Source organism: Meleagris gallopavo, chromosome 2 (genome assembly GCF_905368555.1).
Source record: "Meleagris gallopavo chromosome 2, MGAL_WU_HG_1.1, whole genome shotgun sequence".
Lineage (NCBI taxonomy): Eukaryota > Metazoa > Chordata > Aves > Galliformes > Phasianidae > Meleagris > Meleagris gallopavo.
In genome coordinates, this window is record NC_139405.1 from 26591975 (window position 1) to 26619854 (window position 27880).

General features: G+C 40.3%; 1 protein-coding gene across 1 annotated transcript in view; it reads right to left on the reverse strand.

Moving 5' to 3' along the window:
- The window catches only part of PPP1CB (protein phosphatase 1 catalytic subunit beta), a 30758-nt gene extending 3195 nt beyond the window's left edge, over nucleotides 1–27563 (reverse strand). Inside the window, exons 1-6 of the mRNA XM_085219395.1 lie at nucleotides 27195–27563; nucleotides 15470–15601; nucleotides 11995–12225; nucleotides 11550–11654; nucleotides 4126–4197; nucleotides 669–820 (exon numbers count right to left, since the gene is read on the reverse strand). Of these exons, the coding sequence (XP_085075521.1) occupies nucleotides 669–820; nucleotides 4126–4197; nucleotides 11550–11654; nucleotides 11995–12225; nucleotides 15470–15601; nucleotides 27195–27246 (744 nt within the window). The 5' untranslated portion in view covers nucleotides 27247–27563. The remainder of the gene's footprint in view (nucleotides 1–668; nucleotides 821–4125; nucleotides 4198–11549; nucleotides 11655–11994; nucleotides 12226–15469; nucleotides 15602–27194) is intronic.
- Nucleotides 27564–27880: the final 317 nt, after the last annotated feature.

Below are 27880 nucleotides of genomic sequence, written 5' to 3' on the forward strand. Positions count from 1 at the left end.
AGATCAACTAAATAAAACTGGAACATTACACACAAAATTGAAACCTAATGCCCACTTAGGCAGGACATTTGCTTAAAATTACTTCATAAAAATTGCAAACAAATATGCCTAAAGATTGTCCGTGCCTAAACCAGTTTTGTTTTCTGAGTATTTCAGCAAGTAAAACAAGCCTATGCCAAAGTACTCTATAACTAAACTGAAGGCAAAGTTTATGTTCAGACCTGCTTGTAGAAATTCAAGAATTCAATAATTACTAAATACCTTCATAAAGACAAGCAGAGATAGTTATCTAGTAGCTGTGGCTTAAACCATGTAATACTGAAGTAATATTCAGTAATACAGAACTCAAACTTCAGTGTCATTCTCGAATTTACTTTGCCACTTTTAAACTACATATCTCACCCCTAGTATTAACATACAGTAGTTTAACAGAAAACAGATGATACACAGACCTGAGAAAATCTAATGTTAACATTTTACTTAATTGACATGAGATACTCAGTTCAGTGAGTAAACAAGATGCAGACTTACAGTTCCTTTATTAGGAACATTTTGTTTTTCCTAGAAGTAAAGCAATACAAAATAAGTTTTAAATACATGCTACAGATAACCAATAGCAAAAACACATAAAAACTAGAAGTTTTAAGCAGTAATAGAATCATTCATACCTGGTGAGCTCGACAGATCAAATCCAAATCATGACGATTCAGAAATTTACTGACCACATCAGCACCAAAAGTGAAAGAGACCCCGCGATCATTTTCACCCCAACCTTGCACATCTTTGTCTGGATCAGACCACAGCAGGTCACATAGTAAGCCTTCGAAAAATAACACAAGTGAAGATATTAGTCTTAAGAGGTCAAATTCAAGTAAAGTAGATTTACTGTAATTGCCAGAGCAGCTTCCCTAGAAAACAAAACGCACCCTAGCAACAAACTCAGCAATATCTGAATTTTGATTCAGACAAGATGGTCTACCTAAGTCTGGAGTATACAGCAAGGTTTTTTTCCTTCAAAAATGATGGTATCTTGAGATGAAAAAATCAAAACCAAACAACTCTGAAATAATATTTACTTGTAATATTCAGCATATTTACACAGAGCATTTGAGGAATTTAAAAAACAATGCAGTGCAGCATGTTTTCAAAGGCAACCATAAATTTCACAGCTTGCCAAGCAGCTGAGTTTGAAAGCCACACTGAACTGTCGAATCCTATGTAGGACCAGTCAGAAAAACAACTGAAATTTGTACCAGAAACTTCTGAACATGAAACCTTTCTTACCCTACATGAAGAAACTTGACTGACTAAATCAAAATTTAATTTCATTTTCAGCATGGTTAAACTACCATGATTTTTTTAAGAAGTCTCATGCCAAACAGTTTGGAACCTAAATTCAAGTAATTAAATCTTTATTATTTTAACATTGGTGAATGTCTTTTCCCAGCTGCCAACAAGAGGTCAACTAACACTGGAGTTAAATTTTGCACTAAAGATGATCCTTTAGTGCAGTTGCAATGCCTGAGGCCAATAAGCTGCAACACAAACAAACCAAAAAGCATTTAAACTTTATCTCAGTTGACATGAAACTGTACTCTCTCTGCCTCTGATGACTAACCCTTAAGTATTTAAGCACTTCACTGTTTCACAACCAAAAGTAGGAGTCAGCTGGCTTTGCTACCAAGAGTTCAAAATTTGATTTCCGATTTGCCAAGTTACAAGCTACACAAAATATTGAAGACATTATTCTTTACAAAGCAAGATCTGCAAGTTACAATCAAGCACAGCTATCGATAGAAGTTTACTGTGCTACTATTTTATTTTTATGTACAGCTGCCAAGTGGTCTTTGGCGACACAGAAACGTCTCTAACAGAGACCAGCTGTCTCTGCTTCTAGAAGACAAATCTGAATATGCACAACTACATTTTAAATCAGGTATCTACCTCAAAACAATCTGCTGAATACAGACTGCATTTTAAAATAATTTTACTGAAATTTAGTCCTATGCTGAATATATTTTTCCAAAGTTTCACTCCAGCACCTACTGTTTCCTTAGAAGGAATTTCCGACAAGTGACAGAAGCTGCCTGTCTGAACTACTTAGAGGTACTTCCTCTTCTACTGCCCCACCAAGATACCAATTGTTAGTCTTTAGAGTCACACACAGAACATTCCAAATCTGTCCTATAATCTTTAATAGCTGTGTAACAAAACTCTGCAAAAAGTTAGTCTCACATATACAACTGAACTATGCCAGTCAGATGAGTTTATTTTTAATAGCAATACCTACCATTACAATAGCTTAGGCTGACTGGAAGAATGTAACAACATAGTAGACTTGAGATATTCAAGATTACACAAAAGAGGGAGCTACAGATTCCCAGTATGTGAACAGTCAGCAATGATAACCAAAATAAAAATGTATATATACCTAAGTATTTTGTGAGGCCTAAGTAGTACTCTTGGAGGCAACTGATTTAAGTCACCATAAGAAGTTAAATTTGGGTAAGTAGCTTCTAAACACCATGAAAAAGTCATGAAAATAAAAGGTCTTTAAAATGCAGTTGAGGTTGGAATGGCTTTTTCTATCAGACTAGAAGAAACCACTGTACTGATCTAATCTTATCAGTACAAGCCACAAGAATGTCTAATAATTTTTGCATCAATGTGAGCCATCCCTCTACAAACAGCTTTCAAGGACCTCAACTTTCATGGTGGGATTTCTTCAGTTTACTTTCTACAAGATTTGTTTCTGTTCAGTCATATATAATGGCTGCCATCAGTAGGCCTAAAAGAACAAATCCTTCAACGTCACTGCCATTTTAGCTCTACTGGAAAACATCTGCCTGCTTCTGAAAACCAAATGAAGACAGTAAATCAGTGGATCAAAAGCTTCATAGCTCCCCTCACAGCCCTCTTTTTCTTTTTCCTTTAAACTCCCCATGCTTATTTTTAGGAAGTACTAAGAATACATCACTTTAGATGAGTGTCCATGGAAACTGGAACTACAAGGGCAAGGGCATTCCTGAAGTGGGGGTGGCTCAAGCAGCAGCATCAGACTGTTGAATAAAACTACCTTTTCTGAAAGCTCTGATAAATGTAAAGTTTGACTCATTTATAATGACATTTATGTTGATATGGAGTGAATTATAAATAGTGTAAGAGGAAGAACTTCAAGTGCCATTTATACTACAGAAACACTCATTTACCAGTCTAGTAATGCATCTGTTTCTAGTGTATATATACCATCTTGCATAGAAGTGTAGTTGAGCGAGGTGCAGTAGACAGATTAAAATCAGACCCTGGATTACTCCTGTGCATCAGCGCTGAAGACCTATAGGAAGTAGAACGTTTTCTTTTCCAAGGTTTAACTATAACATTGTTTCAAACAATGAAGCAAAAAAAAAAAAAAAAGAAAGAAAAGCTTTGAACATGATGTTTCCTCGAAGTTAACTTCAGGCTATTGTTGAAAACAACACCTAAAATCTCACTGTACTGTTTGACAGCTTTTTCAATCCTCTAGTAATAAATGTGAAATAAATGGGACACTAAAGAAGAAGTTTAATACCATTCAAGAAGAGCAATGTACAGAAAGCAAAGGCAACTTCCATTCACTATCTATAAGCAAAATATAATCTATTAGCAAAAGAAAGTTTCAAGACTACCCAAAGACACAAGCAATGTAATTCCAATGACAGTGAAGTTGAAGAAAGAGATCCTACAGGTTTGATGGGGAAGACATGTTTCTACTGGGCTTAGGTACAGAGAGGCTCAAACATTTCAAATAATACTCTGCAACCTTTAAACATTTATGTTGATATATTAAAAAGTTTGGGTGTGTCTAATCAAAGCAAGAAAAAGAATGAGTTGTTTACTTTTATTTGATCATCCAAGTTTGTTTTAAGGCAGGCGTGAATAGTTTGTTATGATAAGCAATAACAACGTGGGCAGTAACCTCTGACAGTATCAGTTAACTGAGTCATCACGAGGAGCAAGACTCATGCTCTGCACAGAAATAAAGCAATACTGTAGTGAAACAGAGTTAATGACTTCAGCCACTGCATTGCCTGTACAGAAACTGATTAAACCTATTTCATCTCAAACACCCATTTATAATGAACTCACCTGTGTCAGGAACATCTGTAGGTCTCATAATTCTCCGGATCTGCTCCATTGACTGGAGATCTGGAGACAGTCCTGAAAGTAGAAAAAAAATCCAAGTGATTTATATACATATTTTACCTGTTAGAAAGGATTCCAGAGAACAAACAGGTTTAAAGACAGATCATCCATTGTTTCCACTGCAATACAAACAAAAGATTGTTCTCAGTAAGACCACTAGGCCCCCAAACAGAAGAACACAGTAACACAAGTTAAATTAGTGACGTGCTTTCATTGTTTTCCTACTGTGATTTCAGCCATACTTAGAATTCTACAGGTAAGTAGATCCACTTCGATAGCTCTCTAGACAGAAAACCACTGAAGGACAATTTTCCCATTATCTTACACAACTAAAACAGATGCAGATCTTTGCAACCAGTTTACTTTCAAAAAGCTAAAGAAAAGTATAACACATCCAGCTTTAAAACACCATAAGGAAAAGCAGCCAGCAGGTATGACTTACATCTTATGCAACTGACAACACTATTTCAAAATGTTACCACACACTGAAGGCTGGAGGACCTTCCCTATGAGGGCAGGCTGAGAGAGCTGGGGCTTCTCAGCCTACAGAAAGCACTGGAGGGAACCTTTAGCAGCCTCCCAGTACCTGAAAGGGGCCTACAGGAAAGCTGGAGAGGGACTTTTAAGGGCACACAGTGACAGGATGAGGAGAAATTGCTTTAAACTGAAAGAGGGTAGATTTATCCTACACAGTAGAAGAAATTATTTCTTGTGAGGGTGGTGGGACAGTGAAATGGGACAATGAACCTCTCCCTGGAAGTGGTCAAGGCCATGCTAGATGGGGCTGTGAGCAACTTGGTCTAGTGGCAGGTGCCCCTGCCTACAGCTGGGGAGTTGGAACTACATGATCTTAAAGGTTCCTTCCAATCCAAACCGTTCTGTGATTGCATCAGTTGAGCTGCAGTCACTGGACGCTGTAAATGAATAATAGATTTTGCAACTGCAATAAATCATGAGCACAAAAGGTAGTAATCTCCTACAGCTCAGCTACTTAGTCATTCATAAAACCACAATGTTGATTATTCAAGTCACTAATCACAAAGAATACACCCCTTTTTGTATAGTTTCACCGTATTAATATTTAATTGCAGCAAACGATGAGGTTATCAAGTTGCTCTGAACTCTTCAGGTACATACTCCCTCCAGAACTGTTTTTACTTAAGGCATACAGGCATAAAAAAAAGACTACTGGATGGATGCACCAGTGTCTTAACATGACATTAACTAAAGGTTCTGAAGTGAGTGAAATATTTATATCACTTAGGCTAAGACCACCTCGTTAAGGAAGCCACAAATCTGAAAAGAGCATTTAGTCCTTACATATGATACAACATTATTTATACTAGCAAATCATACCCATTTTACTCAGTCCAGAATTTTGAGCATAACAAGAAATCTGTCACTGGAAAGGAATCGCTACATAAAATAATCTCAGCTGACATCTAGGATAGGACAGTAGCAATGGATGCATTGGATGAACAGGAACTTCAACACATTTGATGTAAGGAAGGATTTGAGAAACTTTTCCAATATTAAGATTTTGGATGATTTTTATTTAAGTGGTCTTCTCATAAAAGCCTTCTATCCACATCAGCTTGCCGAAACCACTGTCATGATAATACCCTTGTATTGTGAAGGATCCTCGTGAAGGATGGCAGAAAATCTTACATTAGATAACATATCAAAGGACTTTTAGTCTATTACAAAGCAATATAGGGAGAAAACCAAATTCAAATCGACAATCAGCTTTTAAACTTTGACCCACTTTTCCCTCCCCAAATCTGATCCATTTGCATGTAGATTACATTAGCACAAAGGTGTGTGGGTTCTAGGCACCACCACACCCTGAGATAGTAATGGGCAATCTCAGCTAAGTACAGCCAGTTTGTGACTGTCTTTGGTGTTACAGCTCCAAGCATCTCAGGTTACACCCAAAACATGGAAGTTTTTCAAAAGAAAAATTCTAAGTCATGTCTCAACCCTGTAGCTGTTAAGTTCTGCATTATTTTACATTGCTGTAAAATCCCCCAAACCCAAGAAACTACCTGAATGTTTGTAGACCTCTTCATAATTTATCAAGAGGCCGTTTATCACCAAGTATTTCCTTTGCTCAAACATGAATAGCTCGTGCCTGAAATTCACATCTATAGACAAAAATTGTGCATGATCAGCATCAAATGAAGGAATTACGAAGGCAAACAGGTTGCTGAAACTCAGGTCAAGTCGCTACTTCCACAGTGATTGCTACAAACCATGTATTGAAAATAAACACAACTGAATTAGGCTGTCCTGTCAGAATGACAGATGAGCAATCAGCATACAGTCTTCTTGAAGTGTAAGAACACACCTTTCCTCATGGAAAACAGAAACGAGTTATTACTCATGGCAGACTCATCAAATCCAGGCCACAGATTTAAAACTACTCATCAGTTGGAGCTAGTAAGGTAAGACTGATTGTTACACACTTATACGTAATAATCCAGAAAGCTCCTCTGCTCTTTGGATATTACATATGAGAATCAAGACTCCTCGCATCATGTCAGTAACGTCACAGTCTTATCTACTGTACAATCTTACGTATATCTACTAAACTTACATGAGTAACATCTTAGAGCTTAAATGGTCAGATGTGTTCAGCCAACATAGAACTACAGCATAGGATGTAATCACAAACACATTCCAAAGATTAGAACTAGAATATGATGTCAAAGACAACATTACTGTATACCACACAAAGCAGAGTAAAAGGGAGAAGCTGGGAATGGTTATAGAATGAGCTTTAATAAGGTGAGATGAAGTCAGAAGTAGGCTTTGTGTCAGAAGTGAGGACAGCTTTGAAAAATAAAGATAAAACACTAAATAGACAAGAAAGTCTCAACTTAGAGGGAAGAAGGAGGCAAGCTGAAAGAATACTTGGAAAGATCCTTAGAAAGCAAGAACATTTGGAGACAGGAATGGCAGGAAAGGTTTGATTACATTGTGACATCTAGGAGAAACAGCTGACTTAGGATTTCAAACTACTGTAAAAGTCAAATGGGATAAATTAGGTGCCTTTATTTACTATGTTATGTGGTTTTGCAAAGTTTTATTATATACCCCATAGGACAATATTTTTTAAAGAAACTATGCAAAAATGCGCAATATAGTAAAAAAGGCACCCACCTTATATCTACCTGCTAGCTTCAACCTCCAGCAGAGTTAGTGTTGTTGGCTCAATGTTTACTACAGTAGTAACACCATGAAAAGGCGTTGACAGTCCATGACTTCGGGGAATCTGGAATGTAGTTTGTACAGGGTTGGAAGAGAGGGGGAAAAAGGGCAAAGCTTAAGTGCTGAATGTCCACTTTCATTTATTAGGAGCACACAGCACATTTCATAAGCTTTTCACTTCATTTCACAACCAAAGATTAGTTGTGATTGACAGTATTCAGTATTTCAGGTACAGGTGAAACCTGTACAAGTTTAAGTGACAATTAATATGAGAAACAATATTTACTGTTTTATTGAATAAGGGGATCCTTAAAGCATATATGTAAGAAATTAAGTTTTCCAGCTTCCTTAAAGAAGCAGTGAACCACCCCCAGTATACCAGTATTTCTTTTTCTTGACAAAAACTTGCTAAGCTTCTTGTTCATTATTGAAGTCTGATATTTTTTGTGTATATGCAGCTTCATCATAGAATACAGTATTCTATTGACCTGCTAAGTATCTTAGTGACTTTCTACCATCATGCTTAATTACTTACCTAAAACATCCCAATATTTTACCACCTTTTTTTTTTCTACTGTTCCAAAATAAAAATACAATAAAGTACTAGGATGGCAAAGAAATGTATTTCAAAAAAGTATGGCTTACGATGGCTTCCTTGGTGCATAAGAGATTTTGTACAAGGGCTGCTCTGAAAGCTACACCTCCTTATTTTATTATGTTGGCCTATGATCTAAGAGAAGATGTTGGTGATATGGCAGTAGAGGTTGAACATTCCCATCAACAGTTACATTTTGTTGCCATATGATACATGTTAGCAGAAGGGCAGTCTGACGAAAGTGGCACATCATACGGAATTACATATCATAAAATGCTTTGAATTCTAATGGACCCTTGAGATCACCTAGTTCCATCCCTCCTGCAATAGGCAGGGGCGTCTCCCACTAGACCAGGTTGCTCACAGCCCCATCCAGCTTGGCCTTGAATGCTTTTTTTTTGGGGGTCTCAAAACCTCTCTGGCTAACCTGCTCCAGTGTCTCACCACCCTCACAGTAAAGAATTTCTTCCTACTATCTCAGATAAATCAATCCTCTTTCAGTTTGAAGCTATTTCCCCTTGTCCAGTCACTACATGCCCTTAGAAGTCATCCATCCCAGCTCTCCTGCAGGCCCCCTTCAAGTACCAGAAGGAGCCTTCTCTCCTTGAGGCTGAAGAGCCCCAGCTCTCTCAGCCTGCCCTCATTGGATAGGTGCTCCAGCCTTCTGATTATCTTTTAGGTCCTATTCTGGACCTGCTCTAACAGCCCCCAGTCCTTTGTCGAGGGCCCCAGAACTGGACACAGTACTGCAGGTGGGATCTCAGGAGATAGTGTAGAGGGACAGAATTGACTCCTTCAATCAGCTGGCCATGCTTCCCTTGATGCCAGAATACAGTTGACCTTCTGGGCTTCAAGCGTATGTTGCTAACTCATTAAATCTTTCATCAGCTGACACTCCCAAACCCTCCTCTTCTCAGAGCTGCTCTCAAGCCATTCTCCACCCAACCTCTATTTGTGCTTGTGATTGCCTTGACCTAGGTGTGGGACCTTGCATTTGACCTTGTTGAACTTCATACAGTTGGCATGGGCCCACCTCTCAAGCCTGCCCAGATCCCTTTGAATGGCATCCCTTCCCTCTTGTGTATCAACTGTACCACTCAGCTTCATGGCATCTGCAAGCTTCTTGAGGGTGCACTCAGTCAATTTCACATGTGAAGCAAAGGTGTGTCACTGAATACCTCCATATGATAAAAAGGGCACCCACTGACATTTGCTGAACATTTATGGAGACCACCAAACAGTGGATGTTAACACAGCGACGCAATGAGTGGTGTGTTTCAGCAGTAGCAACAGTGTTATGAAAGACAAGTCACGTTCCAGACAGCCTTGCATAGCTGTCATACCACTAAAGTAAGGACTACCTTGATCAGCTCATCCACATGAATTACAGCCACGGAAAATACATACAGAGCTGAATACTGGCTTCAGTGCATCTGAAACTATCGAGGGAACACCGGAATACCGCAGAGTTTATACCAGGTGGCTCCCATGAATGCTCTCACATGAACAGGAAGAACAAATTCATCAGGACAAATACTAGGCTGAAGGTGACAGTTTTGCAGATCATGTCATTACTGGTGAAGATGCAGTGTCACCACTGTGAGCAATAGCAGTCCATGGAGTGGTGACGTGAATTACCCATCAAAGAAAAAGTTCAAAATGCAGCTCTCAGTAGGTGGAAGCTAAGTGCACTAGTGTTGTTTTTTTTTTTTTAGAATAGGAAAGGGGTGACCCTCCTGGATTTCCTGGAAACTGGAGACGCCATCAACTCTGCTGCAACACAATTTAGACTAAACTGAAGGCTCCAACTTCTAGAGTCAGGTGAGAGAAGAAACTTCCTCTTGCCAGGCTGCACATCATTTTCAACAGTGTGGAGCATCCACCATGTAGCCCAGATTTGGCACTTTGAGACATCCATATCTTTGGGCTGATGAAAGATGCATAGGCAACATTTTCTTCGCTATGACAGTATTGTTACTGCTGTGCAACACTGGTTCACCTCCACTGGTGCAAGTTTTTATTTATTTTAAACAAGTGCAGCATGTAGGCTCTTGTTCATTTCTGGCAGAAATGTGTAGCTAATGGTGCTGCGCTGAATAACAGTGTTTCATAGCTGAAAATTTGCTCTATCAAGTACTGCCATTGTGCTTTTTGTATCTGCTGTAGTTTCCATGGGGATAAATAGGAGGCATTACTTTCAGAGCAACCTATAAACCTTCCTTGTAATTACAACCTTTAGTTCCTAAGACAAGTACCAGTTAAAAAAAAAAACACAATAGAAGACCCCTACCCTTTAATGGGAGAAAAAAATTAATTTCCCTAACACATCAATGCTACCTGGATGCTTCTATAGACTCAGTTGTCTACCACTGTATTAGTTTTGGGTTTACAAAGGAAAGCTAACACCTAAAAGCATGTTATGCTTAAGACTGATAAGCTTATAGTAGCAGACACTGAAGGCAAAACCTGTCAATACAGAATACAAGTGTAGGCTGGATCACTCCTTACAGGCACAACCCTCAGAAGAACTTGAATAAAGGCAGAGCAGCAGTCATCAACACAATACCACAGTTCAGAGAAATCTACACAGGAATTTTGGGTAAACATTATTTCTAAATCCTAGTGGAGCTGTTCAGTCAAACTAAGTTTCTGCAGAGCTCTCAGTTTCTATTCACCTCCTCAGCAATGCAGATATGATACTTACCACACCAATTCTGGATCAAGCTGCTAAGTAAAGAAGGTAATTGCAAAGATAGATGGAAAACAGTGGGATAATTCTTTCCACTATGGAAGTCATTTAAAAGCACTAATTGTTGCGACAGTACTCTACAAGGTCCCAGAATCCTCTAAGCATTACCGCCCAGAAAAACATGGGGAGTTTCCTTTGACAAAGAGTGCCTGAGTAAGTCCCAGTATGGGAAGAAGTCAAAGCCTTCTTGTAAATCAGACTTTTTTTTTTTTTACACTACAAAAATTGTATAGCAATGAAACAGGTGCCCAGAATGTATGTTTTCCAACAGTCAATGTCCTTTGAAGTCAGATGGAGCCATGACTGATCCCATCCAATGTCAAATGATGAAAGTCAAGCATCAGGCTTCATTATGATTATGTGGTCTCAGGGGTCTCCTCCAACAACAACTTACAAACCAGATAAAAAGACCAAGACCACAGAACTGGGGTTACTTGTGAAGCTTTCTCTTTCACTTCACAGCTAGAGATTCCAGTATATGCTGTGCATCAGTAAATAGCTTTGGCAACAAGTCATGAAGCAAACATCAGGCATGAATTTCACGTTCAGAATCCTCCAAAGAGGGATATGTATTGACAGGAATGCTTAGATGCACTTGTCCTTCTGAGACAAGTGGTCATTATGACCATTTATGACTGGACAGCATAACATCTGTTGGCTGCCAGATGTACAGAAAAAGGCAAGACAACAATGACCTTTGCAGACAATATACATCATCAGCTAAAAATGAAGTATGCACATCCACTCAATTTGATATAGTATTAATCCAAAGAACAGGTTAGACACAGCCTTTAAAAGTAGTCATCCATTTACCTCCATGACAGCAGAAGATCTTCTCATCCACAATGGCTGCAATAGGCAGACAATTAAAGCAGTCTGTGAAGGTCTTCCAGAGCTTAATGTTAAACCTCCGCTTACCTACAAGAACAGTGTGAGAGATGAGGAAAAGATGAACTATTTACTTAAAGCCAGCCTACAATATATATCACAACCTGATCAAGGATGTAAGCTGTCTTCACAGCTTTATTTCTAAAACCGAGTACACTTAGAGACTCCTACCATACCATTTCAAGGACAACAGAATAGAAAATAATTTAAGTTTAACCTTCTTTTGATGTGCACTTCCAGAAAGTTTCAAAGCAGGTTCACAGAACACTGAAATTCTTATAGTAATGACTCATGATTCATATGCTGTAAGTCCTTCCAAAACACAGTATGAATAGACATCAGGCTGTCAGAAGAAATAGGTTTAACTTACATTCATCATAGAATCCATAGATCCGGTTGATGCTAGCACACTCGTGATTTCCTCTTAAGAGAAAGAAGTTCTCTGGGTACTTGATTTTATATGCAAGAAGTAGGCAAATTGTTTCCAGAGACTGTTTGCCTCTGTCTACATAATCTCCAAGGAAAAGATAATTTGCTTCTGGTGGGAATCCTCCATATTCAAATAGTCGAAGCAAATCTGTATACTGACCATGAATATCACCTGAATAAAAAAGTTTACCAAGGATTAGTGCAACAACGTAGAGTAGACACATCAAGAGCTTAAATCAATTACTTATGGGATGGTGAAAAAAATTAACATTCTCCCTTAAAAACAGACTGACAATAGGTATCAGAAAAGTGAAAACTGTTACAGACTCATAGAATGGCCTGGGTTGAAAAGGACCACAGTGATCATCTAGTTTCAACCCCCCTGCTATATGCAGGGTTACTACGTTACACTACAAAAGCAAGGACTAAATGCAACTAACTGACTATTCACAGAACTGTCAGTTGGGACAATCTATGAAAACCTGAAAAACCAAAGCTAAACAAGTTTCCAAACTATGCTTAAGCTTTCCAACCATGCTCTCATCTGGTCATATAGAAATGAAGTCAGAAAGACAATCATTAATGTAACAGCCACACAGCCAGGAAGCCAATGGATTAAGCCACATGACTTACTGCAAATACAGATCAGTACTGAATCTACATTCACTGGAGAACTGAACATTGTGCTGGCCAGAGAGCATTTTCAAAAGTCAACTGCTTGCCCTCCCACAACATCACTGTACTAAGATTCCCATTCTCTGGCATTTTGGACAACTCCCTGGATGCAATTATTTATTGTAAATAGATAACTCAAAGACTGATAGCCCTTACACAATACTCAGATCTGCAGAAGTATCTTAGAAATAATAACCACCACGTTATTCATCACACTGCCAATTTTAAAATTAAGATGGCTTTCCAAGTAACTGGAAACAAATTAAACAATTAAAACACCACAGCACATCACATCAGACTAAGCAGAAGAAATCATCTGTGAGCTGCCCATAAGGTCAAAGGTGATACCAAAGCTCTACAGTAACTTGTACAGTAGATGTGATATTTTAGCTGACTCATTAACAAAGTGACTGAATGCAAAACATAACTAAGAAACCTTCAGTAAGAGCCGTATGCTGATAATACAGACTACCTCTTGATCCCTTACACTAAGCATGTCATGAATACATTTTCAACTGTGCTGGTTGTTCTGTGGCAAAATATGTCTTTATTAAACCTAGTAATTCTCCAATAGAGAACTAGCTTCCATGACTATAGCAAACAAGTAAAATTAACGAACAAGGTATCCCCACCCATATGCCTACAACTTATTTCAGAATCTTAAACCAAACAAGAAGACCTTCTCATCTTGTGTGGAACTGTGTACTGCAGTAGTGACTTGATGCTTTATCTCTCTTTATCTTCTCATGAGAAATTCAATACAATCTTCTTTCTGCAGACAATGCTTTTAACTATTTCTTGCTCAAGGAGGGGACTTACATCCCACTTTCCTTTTAATAATGAACATTATCCTCTACCCAATTGCAGGCCCACTGAAGTTCTACCAGCTAAAATCATTTATGCATACACCACAAGAACTCCTACAAGAAATCAAGACCAGAAATCATACGAGTTTCATCAATGTTTCACCATGGTGTTGAATCCATTCTCCAGAACTATTCAATTAGTACTCAAACTTCATCACTATCAGAAGTACTCATCACCAAAGTAAATATAGCATGGAAATACTTTATGTTCATTGTCTGAAACTACTCTGTTACATGCATGAGCTAAAGGGATTAAAGGACATAAAGGATGAAGGAACATTCAGTAGGAACTACTCTGTGAAGTGACCAAAGCATTTAATATTATTTCATTGATAATTTAAAATACAATTTCATATGGGCACAAGCTGAAGCATATCAGAGTAAAAACTATTATTTTGAAATGGGCATTTACATAAGAAAATCTTCCATCTTAAGTTAGAACACAGCCATTCAAGACGTAAAAGCTTATTTTGAACTGATTAGAAAAGACAGTTCTGTAACAATTTCTCAAGCACTACCTGAACATTAAAACAGTAGTTCAAAGGAGTACAGCAGCATGTTGTGCTTTTGGTGAAAGCCATCACCACTCTTCCACTTCTAAATAAATACACCTTTGACAATTTCTCTAATATTTAATTTAGATACCTGACACTTCTAGGTGCTAACACTTTGTTTAACATGTAATTTTAAAACAACAAATCTCTTCTGTAACTGTGCATTTGCTACTATTGTGCATCTAAGAGCCTTCTAGGCTGTCTAGATTTAAACAAATGAGAAACTCAGTTTGAAGGAGCCTAATTATACTTTGCAGATTTAACTTAATATTAAGATTGTATGCAAGTATTCCAATTTTCAATCTAGGAATTAGATGACACTGGTCTTCTCCTCATCACAGTATAAATACAATGTAGTAAAGCTAGATTTTTACCTTCAAATTTATGTCATTAGGCAAGCTGATCCTGTTCCTCTCCTCCCCAATACTCAAGGGAGCAAATAAGTAATTTAAGAGTGACTCTGCCATTAGTGTTATGCTTGTTCTTAAATAACTGCTAATATTCTAAATGTATGGCATATCACCACAATTGCTCTGCCAGAAAGTTTTAATTCTATGATACTTCAAGCAGTCAAATTCAAGCATGTGTCTGCTGTTAATAACTTGAAGCATGATTACAAGCTAGCATTTACAATATCTCAGTAACAGTTAAACATGCATGCACACCTATTAACTGCATGTTTGAAGGAGTCTAGCATATTCTAAACGCTTTGGGTAGTAAAGAATGCAGTTTTACTTATATTTGATATCAGCGTTTGATGATAATATAAAGTTTGAGGTATGTCTTACACGTTAAGAAATTTTGACTTACGATATTTTTAAGTTCAAAGACTAACAATGCTTTCATCAATTTTCAAGCAGAGACTAGTAAAGTACTCCATTTCATCTTACATAAAGATCTTTCTTCAGTTTCCGCTATGAAGGGAACAAGAAAAGCAAACATTTACTTCTTATGTTTTTCAAAAATACTTTGAGATAATGACCCAAGCAGTAGCAGCTCTGTGCAAGCAACCCTTAGGAAGTACAAGGGACAGGTTGCAAAACGTGCACTAGAAAAGAGTGCATGCAGCTCTTACTGCCATCAGCACTTGCTCCTAAACAGCACCAAGAGCAAACGTCAGCTGCCTTTTCTTGACTTAATCCAATCTAAGTTGAAAATGACGTTTAAGATTGAGAAGATCTCAATCACTAATCTGTATAACTCAAGTCAAGGTCATTTGCATATCTCAGTATCTTCTTCATCAACTTCTCCTTTCATTTCAGTTAGCATACAGCTAAATCAACATACCTACATAATATATACACACATTAAGTTTACATACCACAGATCTTCAGCGGTGCCTCTAGTTCCAGAAGAATAGGCTGGCTAAGAAATATTTCTCGTGATTTTATGCACAAGCCCCGAACTTCAGCTTCGGTCATCTGAACAATCTTCCCAGGACGACATCCTCGTACTGAAACGAGATGTTTAACAATTAAGATAGCTGGCACACAGATGCCTAACAACAGATAAGTGCAGATGAGCTGTGTTTGAAGTCTGTATCTGACAAAAAGAGCAGCACACATCAACTTATCTATTAAAAGTGGGAATTGCATATTCCAGCCAGTTCTAAAATTAAGCTCTGATATAGTGGCAACCTGTGCTTAAGCTCGAATGCGTCCCTGTTAAGTCATGGTCGCAGAAAGCAGCAATTTAGATCCTGGTTTTGTCCATGTTTGGATAAATAGCAAGTTCAGAAAGTGTTTAAATGAATTATCAGATTATGCTAGAGTATTCACAGCAGGCAAAAAAAACCCTTGAAAATGGAAATCTCAAACAGATTAACACAAAATGATCTAGGCCAACTAAGTTCAACATGGTGAGTTAAATACAAAGAAAAGACAGGTGTGTTTGTGCTTTCAGCAGCTGAAAGGAAGATGACATTAAGCTGTGTCTGTGTTGATAAAATCTTGATTCATACATAATGGATCTTGAGTTATGGGAACCTCGGCATCCAAACAGACACTCAATTAGCCTGAAATCAACTCCTGTACCCACAAGCCAAGTATTCCTACCCATACTTAGTACTAAAGTTTCTAAAAACATTCACGCTGCACTCTGACTAACATCCTCTGGCAAGCCTACCTGCATCTGCTTCTTTCCGTGAATACTTACGTGATTCTTCTCTCAGAGGCTCCAATGAGTACGTGAGGCAGCAAAACGAACAAACATCTACCACTCTGGCTGATGTTTTGCATGTTAGTATAAACTAACAACCAGATGCAAACTAACAGAGCAGAATACAGCAGTATCCGCAACAGCATGATCCACATCCTGTTCTAGTAGTAGCTATAAGAAAAAGTGCTATGAACCCTTAGCAGTCCGAGTCATGTTTTCAAACTCTAAGACAGTAAGACTTAATGTATTTGCTGCATTTCAGTAAGTCTTATGAAACTTGCTAACAGAAGAGCAAAATGAATACATCTTCCTTTCTACTGCAGCTCAACTCTCAGCCAACATACTTGGCAGAGTAGATCACTACCATCTACATTCTACACAGGGGAGAAAGGATAGAAGGGGAAACAACCTGTCCTAAGTCACCCAGTTCTGAAGTCCAAAGTGTTACGTATCAGAAAGCTCTGCCCAGCCAAGCACTGCATACTTTCCCCAGAATACATCTGATCAGTCCAACACTGCTGTGTTGCTTGTTTCTTTTAATTAAAATAAATAGAAATCAGATCACTTGTTTAACTAAGGTTAAGCAGCCACAGAAGAGATGAAGAGGCAAAAAAAAAGAATTAGTACTTCGAGTAAGGAAGAGAAGATGTGGAACTACACTTTTGGGACAGTGAGCAGGAATGCAATAGAAGGCAGGCCAGCTTATCTGCTGTGATAATACATTGCTCAGTAGAATCCCACAAAAACAAGGCTTGTAGGAGCACCACAGGGATATTTCTTTCAGGGAAACTCCAAATGTGACATGTGGCTCCAAATGACATTTACCATATGGTAAGTCATACGCCTTCCTCTAACTACATTAGAGAAAGCAGACTGCTTTTACTAACTTCTCTGTAATCTAACATCTTAACGCAGGAAGAATGACATGTTAAAACATACAAGGGCAGACAATTAAGACACAAAATGATAGGAGAACAAATGCATAGGCTTCAGTTGCAGCATATCTCAAATGTCTACAACATGATGCACTTAAATGCATCTTCAGCCCCAAAGGGATTATTGGCAAGAAATAAATCTATCTTGACAGCTTTGCACAGGACCTGACTACTCAATCTGAAGGTACCAAAATCCTCTAACACCTCCATGCTTTTCAAATACTTGCACTCCAGTAGCTTATACAACTCCCCTTCACAGACCTGAAACTCACTGTGCTAGACACAACAAACTCACCATACCTAAGAAAGTTCCCACCTGAAGAGAGTACAGTCTTAACAGTTTCAATTCTTCTTACTGAGGTAGTTATGCTACATTTTAAACCCATGGTTGTCTGATCCCTATAAGGATATATACATCGAGGTCCTACTGCACCTTCTTCAGCCTAACTAGCTTGTCTGCCACATTCTACTCCATTACTTGCTTTCCTTTAAAGCCTTCCAATAAGCAATTAGGTTTGCTTCTGTATTTAACTATTGCCAATGTTTTGCAACATCAAAATGAAGCCATGTAATAAGGATTAAAACCAAGAAGTGACTGAACTGCACACACATTACACCCAGTCTAGTTTTGGAACACAGGCCCAGGAAATCCTCCATAGACAACACTGATGTTTCCACAAATAGCCCCAAACAAAGCACAGAGACCAAAACTGAGGCTGCAGTTCAAGGAGGGCACTCATAACACTAGCTTTGATCCAATCAATATTTCCTAGAACACCAGCATTGGCTCCCTTTGAAAAAGAGAGGTTTAAACCTGGAACAAATGCTTTGCAGGATTAAGCCACTAAGTGCTGCCTGACTTCTGCACTAGAACACATACTGAGCATGCAGCTCGTGACTTCCACATCAGCCAACTGCCACAGCACATCCAGAGTTGTGCTGACAGTTCCTGACCTTTTACAATGCAGCCTTACGTGCTGCAGCCCCTTAACAGGAAAGCCAACAGGTTGGCAATTAATTACTAGACACAGGTTCTCCAAATAAACCCAGTTTCTAAAACTACGCTGAGCATGTCACTGGGAGACAAAATGCCTGGTGACTGCAGTTCAGGCAGCCCCGGGGAAGGGAACAGCCCTGAGTCACTGGGCCTTTACAAAGGCCTGTCCATCGGAATCAGCAGCAGCTCTGCAAACACACAAGTTCACTGCCATTTGAAGAAGCAGAGCCTGGGCATTCATGAGAAATCATCTTCAAAAATATATTAAAGAGGCAAGTTTTCTCCCATAATCCCCTAGTCACTAAGACAAATAATTTAGTGAAAAATAAGAAGCTACTGTGACCTCAGAAGCCTCAGCACATCACTGGACTCGCACTCAAAGATGCTGAAAGGCTACCCAGCCAGGCAGCTGGAAGAGCTGGGCCACTGCCCTGGCACAAACAGACAAGCAAAACTAAGCACATCTTTCACCCACTTACACTACAACTAGAGTTCTGTTTACGTTTCCTTGGCTCAGCCAGGCACTGTATGGAACGTAAGTACGAGCATCTCTCACCATATTTAGTTTCTCAAAAGACAACTCCTCCAGAACTGACCTAAAAGGAAGTCATAAGAACTGGATCAAGAGCACACGTTGTGTTTTTCAGAATTCTTTGAAAATTACTATAGGAAGCCACTATTAAACATGCTAGCCACAGATACAAATTTCACAGTGTGTGTATCTCACAGTAAACTTTAGCAGTACTGGGAAAAATCTATCATTTCCAATAGTTGCTGTTTACCCAGAGGAGGAACAGTAGCTCAGCATTAGGTATCAATCAGTTGTCTATGATGCAGACACAGTAAACAAGCGTTGACTTACACAAAAATCTTTGGCAGGGACAACTACTCCTCTTCTAACTCTCAATCCTCCATACATAGCACTATGCCAGAATAAACCTTTACTGATAGGAGCTTAAACTTTGACAACATAGTAGAGAACAAGGAATTACTGTATACATTGTATTGTGAATCTATTATTTTAGCACAATAGCTCTGACAGTAAACCAAACCTACTCTAAATACTATTAAAGTATCTCAGCACCTACACAACTGCTGGTAAGCAACCTTAGTAAATCTAACAATAGGAGCCAGTAATTTGAGATGTGAGTTGCAGTGCCAGGAAAGAAACTTGCACACTAAGAAGGGGTTTTTGCTTGTTCATTGGTTTTGTTTGCCAGCATCCTTCCAAACCCATGCCAGAGACCAGCAGATTTTGTAAGGCTGCCACACTTTCTAGCATTACAACACCAGACAAAGTGGTCTAAGAACTGTCTACTGGAAGTTCTATGAGTTTTGTTCCTTCTGCCATACTATCCCACAGAGTTGAGCAAACACATTCAAGCCAATCTGTCTGTCTCTGATGTGCCTCTCACTTCAAGTAACCACGCTTTTCACCTTGTGGTATCACTAATAGAAGTTTCTTCTATTATTGACTCAGCTGCGGTACACACAGCTGTCCTTAATACGACTGTGTTCCAATACCACACGTGCTGAAAGTGTTAGTGTTGTCTGATGAACAAGCCATCATTAGATCCCATACACACTTCTGCCAAGTTGGAAAAAATACTGGTGCCAGCATCATTGCTATGAAACAGCTTCCATCTTCCCCTGCACACCCATTTTGCATGCACACTTGCAAGGCCATAGAGTAAACTGCACTAGGGAGTGCGTCTTTTCCTTCTAGCACAAAGACACAACAAAGTTTAATCTAGACAGCTCCCCAGGCTGGAATATGCAGCCACTATGAACTTGAATGAGGATAAACCAAGGATTAAGCAGCTAGTTGTTCTTCTGGCAGAAGCTCCAACCAAGTATTTCCAAAATTACTGTTTTCAAGTTCTATTTGCCAAAGCAAATCTTTAACAAGAAGCAAACAAAAACCGCAGCACAAGACTGCAAGCACGCAACTTCACCAATATCCCACAAGTGTATATTCACTCATGATAGTCTCTGGAACATTTAATCAACCAACTGAACATTTGACTGTTTGTCTCTTGTACAACAAAGTATCCTGGAATATTTGATGAACCCTGAACAGTTTCTGAACAGCAGGAGTAGAATGGATCTGGAAGCCAAAGGTACCAGCACTGTTTATTAAAGAAAGTAGTTCTGACAGGTTTGGAAATATGTTCTAGCATTACCTAGCTGATTTTTACAACTCTAAGTTACAGGTTTTTATGGTTTTTAAGTCAGAAATCCTGGATTAGAATGCCTTTCGTTTTGGAAAGCAAAGCTTCTACTCCCTCAAAACACTTCATTTCAGTTGTATAACTGTCACCAGAAGCATCCACTCCCTATTTTGCAGCAAAATGGAGACCAACAATGTAAGTTTTTTTAGTCTGGAGAATAGGAAGCTTAGGGGAAACCTTCCACTCTCTACAACTTCGTGAAGTAAGGCTGTGGCAAGGAGGAACACAGGTGTCTTCTCCCACATAACTAGTGATAGGACAAGAGGGAATGGCCTCAAGCTGTGCTAGGGGAGATTCAGCCTGGATGTCAGGAAAAGATTGGTCAGGCACTGGAACAGGCTGACCAGAAAGGTGGTGGAGTTACTGTCCCTGGAGATGTTCCAAGAATCATTTAGATGTTGTACTAAGGGACATGGTTTAGGGGGATTATACTGATGGTAAGCAGTTCTTCTGAAGAACTACACTGCTCAGTCCAAAAGGTCTAAAACCACTAACACCTGTCCTCACTAGATGCCCTCAAGATGAAGAGTTTTGCTGAAGAACATAGTGTTGGACCATGAGCTCACTTTAAAAGGATTTATTTAACATCATACAAAATGGTTGCAGAGTAAAAGACCGTTTAAGCCTTCAATTTATAAGCAGGGAAAATAACCAAACAACTAAATGTTCCTCTTCCACCAGAAGTTGAGACTACATTCCTGAAGTTCATACTATCCAGCAGGATTAAGGCTCAGGGAGAAGCATCATTAGAAGCTAAGATTGCTTCAGGGTCACTCAAATCAGCCCACCACAATATGCAATTTAACCGACATCAAAACCCTTGCCAGCTGCATTCACTCTCCATGGGCCACCTGTTTATAGAGAGGTTCCATACAGCTTATGGTCTCAGTCATTCATAATCATTTACTGTCCCAATCATCGCTGGATCCAAAGTTGAAAGATAAGATCATAGCAGTCACTCCATTCCATAAGCAAAATATGTAGCCCTAATACTTGTTACTGCTCTATATTTATTGTGTTTACTTAGCTACACTTGAACCAATCCCCCACCCCCAAACCAGCAAAGTATGAGGTAGAAACCTTTCACTGTGCAGTAACATACAAAGGGGTGGCAAGTTCTTTTCCACATTATTTGCAAGGTTAACCTACCATTAAAATCTCATGTAACACAGAACATCAGCTTCTTTCTCAAAGTCAGACTTAATTTTTCCTCCAGAGCAGTGCTAACAAAATTATTGATTGGAGACAGGTGAGGGCAGATTACAGAGTTGCTTCCTTACTCCTGTTGAGTAACAAGGAGGAAAATGCTGAAGATGACTTTTGCACTTCTAATTCCTCAGATACTTAAATACCATGGTTGCTCTGTAGAACAGGACTAGAGGGAATGGCCTCAAGCTACATCAGGTTGGATATCAGGAAAAATTTATTCTCCAAAAGAGTGGTCAGATGCTGGAATAGGCTGCTCAGGAGGTGGTAGAGTCACTGTACCAGGAGGTGTTCAAGAAACATTTAGATGTTGTACTGAATGACCTTACTTAACAGGGAAACACTGGTGGTAGGTGGACAGTTGGACTAGGTGATCTTGGAGATCTTTTCCAACCTTGACAATTCTATGATTCTAGACACACATAAAAGCTTTGTATCAAGCAAGCTTGGTACTCAATTGCCAAAAGACAGAAGACAGTCCTGTAAAACAAAGATAAAGTAGTCAATGCTAAACGACAAATCATTGGACATTATGTGAAGGCAGTAAACAGGGCCATTTCTACATGAAATTCACAAGGCAGACACAGATGGCATCAGCAGTACTCCAGGCTGCAGTTCACAGCAGATTTCCTTACACACACACCCCATTCCCTGAGTACACCATCTGACCTCACCAAGCTGTAGCCAAATATAGTATGCTTGACTTCACCCTGCTAAACTACTTATTGTCTTTTTTTTTTTTTTGTTACATACCTACTTTGTAATGGCCACTCACAAGCATTTGACGAAATACTCAGGCTAAAAAATCCTCCTGTTTACATTAAATAAAGCACTGCTTCCTTCTTTCATGCTATAATTTAGCTGTACCTCTGAACAAGAAAAGACAAATATTCTGCAGTGGTGTTAAGTGAAACAGTTACTGAATCATGTAGGCTTAAAGCAGCAAAATAATCTGACAGAAGAAAGGAACCAGCTTACCTTTTTTTGACACTGGGCTCTCTGCCTACAGTACAATTTTTCAAGTCAACTATCTAATTCATCCTGCACTTATAAAGCCAAGGATGAACTGGCTCACATCTGCACTGCTGTACAAAATCAGCAGCAAACACCACTCTTCCTGTATCCCTTCTCCCCATTTAATGCAATACACGCTCTCTGAGCATGAAAACCGACAATTTTATCTCTCCAAAGAAACAAATATTTCAAAAATGATTCCTTAGCCAAGAACTCCTCACAATGTTCTCATTTATTTTTTCTAATACCAGGTTGTCCAATGATTTCACTGTAAATCAGGCAATAGCCTTTGATCTTTCAAGATTCACCTCCACGGTATGATCTTATCATTAATCCACAATTGCCTCTCTCAGTATCAGCAATGAAGTCCATGGAACTGCAGCACAACTACGGTATTGTATCTGACCACCAGGTTGCCTGGGTAGGGTAGCCAACTGAGACATGAACCAAATCTGAAGCTCATTAATCATAATGCATTAGTCCAACAACTCTGTAGCACTTAACAGTAATAAAGAACATCCCAATTATTTCATAAGCATTTAAATTCACCTTTCACCTGAAAAATTGACTCACACTCAACTATCAGTCTTTGTCACAATCTATATTATCTCTGAAATAACAGGAAAACAAAGCTGGTAGCTTTCTTAAAAGACACCACCCCACATGGTGAAATCACAGTATAATCAGTTTTTATTAAGGTGGATGTAAAACATCATGCTTTTAGTTGAGAACTGAAGCTATAACCGCTCCCTACATCTACATGAAGCTTGACAACTCTCTTCTTGGCTATATATCTCCCAGCCTTCACAGTAGACTCAGTACTATACAAAAGAGCAACCCAGCTAGCTTCACCAAAAAACAAATCTGTCTTAGAGCAAATGTATGTTCAGTTCCATTAACTGAAATCAAACTGTTAATATGTCACTAGACTTAGGTAAGCAAGGGGCTTGGTCCTGTACAATGGTTTCACAAGCAAGTCCTCTTCAGAGATCCAGTCATAGAAATTGCTGAAGTCCAGACCAACTGGACTCATACACAAAGACAGTTACAGCACAAGAACAGGAAGCCCAACACCCCCATAAACGTGGTAGCCTAATAACTACCCACAACTCTCTTATAAGAAAAGGCACAGCTACTCCAGCATCTCTGCTTTGCCACAGAAGGAACTTTTCCATATATACCCAAAGCTTAAGTTCACTTAGAGCCTGGGTTAAATGTAAACCTGGTACACCAAGCTAGCCCATCATTTTTACAGATATCATGGCATTTCCCACAGAAGGACCATCTAGGTATACCTAGATGGAGCAAAATACAGCATGTTCCACATCTTTTGTGCGGATGACAATCTTACGTGTGCATAATCCTGGACTGTCTATAGATAGAATGGGCTGGGAAGATCCATCCACCAGATGGCATAGCTGAGAAAGCAACAACAACAAAAAAAAAAACAAGAAAACAGCACACTGGGTTTCTTTTCAAAAAAATATGACCATCTTTTTTGTATACTATAGTGCAACTAAGCCTAATCCATGCCTAGAATTCTGAATACCTGTGTAAGAAAAACTCTAATTCAGTGCATTCACTTTTATAGTCCCCCATCAGTTCAAAAGTGTTTCAGCTAAGCTAAAGAACTGTAGTTGTATGACTTTTAAGTGTTTGCAGAATCTTTTATGAGCTATTTCTGTATCAAAATATATCTTCTTATATCTCCAAAATGAATCAGGCACACATCTAGAAGCATCATCTCTAACAAGTAAGCAAGTACAAGACATATTGAAACAGTCATTGCAAAACAAGATCTTACCATTAATTCAGCAGTGAATTCAGGAATAAAAAGGATAGGTATTCAGTATATGCAAGAACATGGAAATAAACCAATGTCCTAGGAGACTATCATCAAGCATTAGACTATGGCTCAGCTAAGCCTTTCTGAAAACTGTCCCCAGTTTAACTCAAGAGCAAATCAGTCTGGCCTCGGGCACTCCACGGATCCCAACTACACATCCAGGGTAAGCATCCATGCACATCTGCTGAGTGTTAGTCCTTGAGGAATTCTCTCAAGCAGCTCAGCCACAGGCCTCCTCATACTGATGTCTCAAACAAGAAGAATCACGTGCAGGGTAAGATGATCTACTGCAATCAAAAGGCAAGTTTAAGGTGTTATATAACCCAGAAGACAAGTGGTCTTGAGCAACCACAGTGGAAACAGTTATAAGAAATTTAATTAAGTAAGAACACAAGAACTCAGGCTAGCTAGCCTCACAGCCTAGGAACAGGTGTCACAAACCAGGAGGCCAACTATAGCAGGGAAGGTTCAGGCCACAGCTTTTAATATGCATTTACTGGCTTTAAAATTTATGTGCAGCCTCAGACAATTGTAGACTGCTGCTGAAACTGAACACTATCCATTTCACCTCAAGTAACCAGAAGGACTACAGGCATCCTGCACACCAACATTTCATTAAAAAAAATACTATTGATCATGTTAATACAGTTTTTGTTTTGTTTTGTTTTTTAACAGCTCAAAAGCCACTTTTCCTCATTGTTTTAGTCAAAATTGAAGTGATGGTAATGGAGACAAAGAGTTTACTTTCTACAGACTGCTCCAGAGATAGGAATTGTTCCGATAGGAATTGTTCTGCACAAGCAGCATGAGAGACACACACACACACACACACACACACACTGGTGCGGGTCAGCTAAGCAACAGCATCAGTTCTGTAAGACGAGCTGCTAGCTGCATGAAACGGCTTCAGTGTGGAACACTACTATTCAAACTGCAGCTTAAGATACTGCATATTAGCAGTAAAACAAATAAAAGATGCTACATGAAAATCCACATGCAATGTACTTTTTTTTGTTTTTCGAAATAAACCTGGAAGAAACTATTCCTTTTCAGATACAATATAATATGTTGTACAAAGTGTTCCTTCTACTGTTAGTAAGGGACAAATCAAGAAAAATCATCCTGTTTCCATGAAGAATCTTCCTGATCTCTGCTCAAAGAGATAAACCGTCTGACAAACAGACGCAAAACTATCACAAAAACTTATTTCTGAAATTGCATGTACATACCCTTAGAAATTAAACTGCCATGGAAAGAAAAGCATAGATAAGGTTGCTTAGTCTCAGTACAGCTAGTAATAACCCAACGAGCTAGAGAGTTGCAACACAAGCATTTATGGTATATGTGAAAGGTAACAAGTATTTTAAAGGTCTTAATCACCTTAAAACATTCTATTTTTAAGCAACTACCAGATGGGCAGAGAGGAAAAGTACTTCTCATTTTCATTTATTTATTATTTTTTAAGAGCCTCTTTCCATAAATAAGACAAACAAAAAGCAACCAAAAACGCCACAACTCCATACATACACATGTTAGGAAGTTCCAAAAAAAAAAAAGGTACAATAAAAAGTCAATGTTTAGTGGGTTACTGCTTAGCCTGCCTTACACCTACCTACTAATCAGGATTTCAACATGCAGAAAATGCAGTTTATCTGTAGTAGTGATCAGAGATAAACTGACTGATAACAGCTGCAGCTTCTTTCCATACTACACTACACTGTGTATCTTGAGACACAAACATGAGTGCAATTGCCCAATACCTTCATGTCTTTTTCAACATCGCTTTTATTACTTTTAATTTACAGTTTCACCTCCAAAAAGGCTAGCAATTACCCAGAAAACTGAGAGTCCTACAAACTCTGCTTGGCAGTAACTTGGCTAAGAAGAATTTTCAGACTTAGGAAACTTGTTTCTATTCCAGTACGTACTCCATACGTTTCTTTATATAAGCTTTCTGCAAAGCGATCTAAGTACACGAGGCTCCCATCTCCATTTGTGGCAAGGCAGTGAGTGAAGAGCGCGCATCCGTGCGTGCAGCACACCGGGCACGGGCTGCGTGTGGGATGGGCGAGCTACGTGAGAAGGGGCCTGCGGAGACCGAACACTCGAGACAACTTACAAGAAAACGCTAGTAACAGTATCGCAGCTTCTCCGGAAAGACGGATTCGCCTTCCCTCCTCACGATGAGGGAAACCCGCACAAAACGCACCGCAGCCCCGAGCAGCGCTGCACAGAGCGCAGGCAGAGGGCCGCCGGCCCGCCGCTCCCACACAGCTCCACGCCTAACGCTGCTCCCCAACGCGATTTCAACCCCGGAAGGCTGCTACCGACCTTGCCGCCCCCCGCCCGCAGCCGAGCCTCCCCCAGAGGGCAGCCGCGGCGGCGGGAACCGCTCCTCAGCGGCTTTTCCGCCTTTTCGATGTCCTTAAAGACGGGCGGCCGCCCCGGCGCGGCTCCCCGCTCCCGGCCCCGCCGGATACCCCCGCAGCGTCCCCTCACCGCCGCGAGGAGCTGCGTGGGGCACGGCCCGCCCGCCGGAGCCCACCGGAGCCCCCCAAGCCTCCCCGAGCCCCCCAGGCCAGAAGGAGGGGCCGCCCCGGCTCCCGCCGCGCCCCGCCCGCCTCCCTCCTCACTCTCCCGCGGAGCGGCCCGGCGCTCACCTTCCAGCAGCCGGGTGATGAGGCTGTCCACGTTCAGTTCTCCATCCGCCATTTTGTGGCCACCACACTCGGTCCCGGGCGGGGAGAGGGCGGGGTGGAGGGCGCTCCGCCGAGCAGCAGGAGGAGGAGGAGCGGGCAGCGGCGGCAGCAGCAGCGGCCGCGGCGCAGACGGCTCCCCCCGCCCCTCGCCGGCAGTTCCCTCCGGCCGCCCGGCGTCACAACGCAGCCAGCCGAACGCGCTCCCGCCGCTCCCTCGCCGCTAAATGGGAGGAAGCGGCCACCCCGTCTACCCGCGCCGCCTGCCCGCCTCAGCAGCCGCCGCCGCCGCGCATGCGCCGCTCGGCCCTACCCGCCGCGCCGCTCTCCCGGAGCTGCGCAGGCGCTGGAGGAGTGGCGGGCGGTGGGGCGCGTGCGCGGTGGTCGTTGGGCGGTTCGTTGGTCCGTGCTGCTCTCTTGGTTTTTGTTGCTGTTGGGTTTTCGGGGGGGAGGAAAAAGACGCGAAACTGAGTCGTCGTAGGCTGCGTGTAATTTGTGTATCACTCCTCCTGCTGCTGAAGCCGCTTGTGGAAGCTCACAATCAAAAACCTGTCAGAATTGGAGTGACGTGACGTGCTCTGTGTAGCCCCGTGCTGGAGCAGTTGTCAGAGCAGCCCCATAACCACCGCAGTTTGTGTGACACTGTGGCC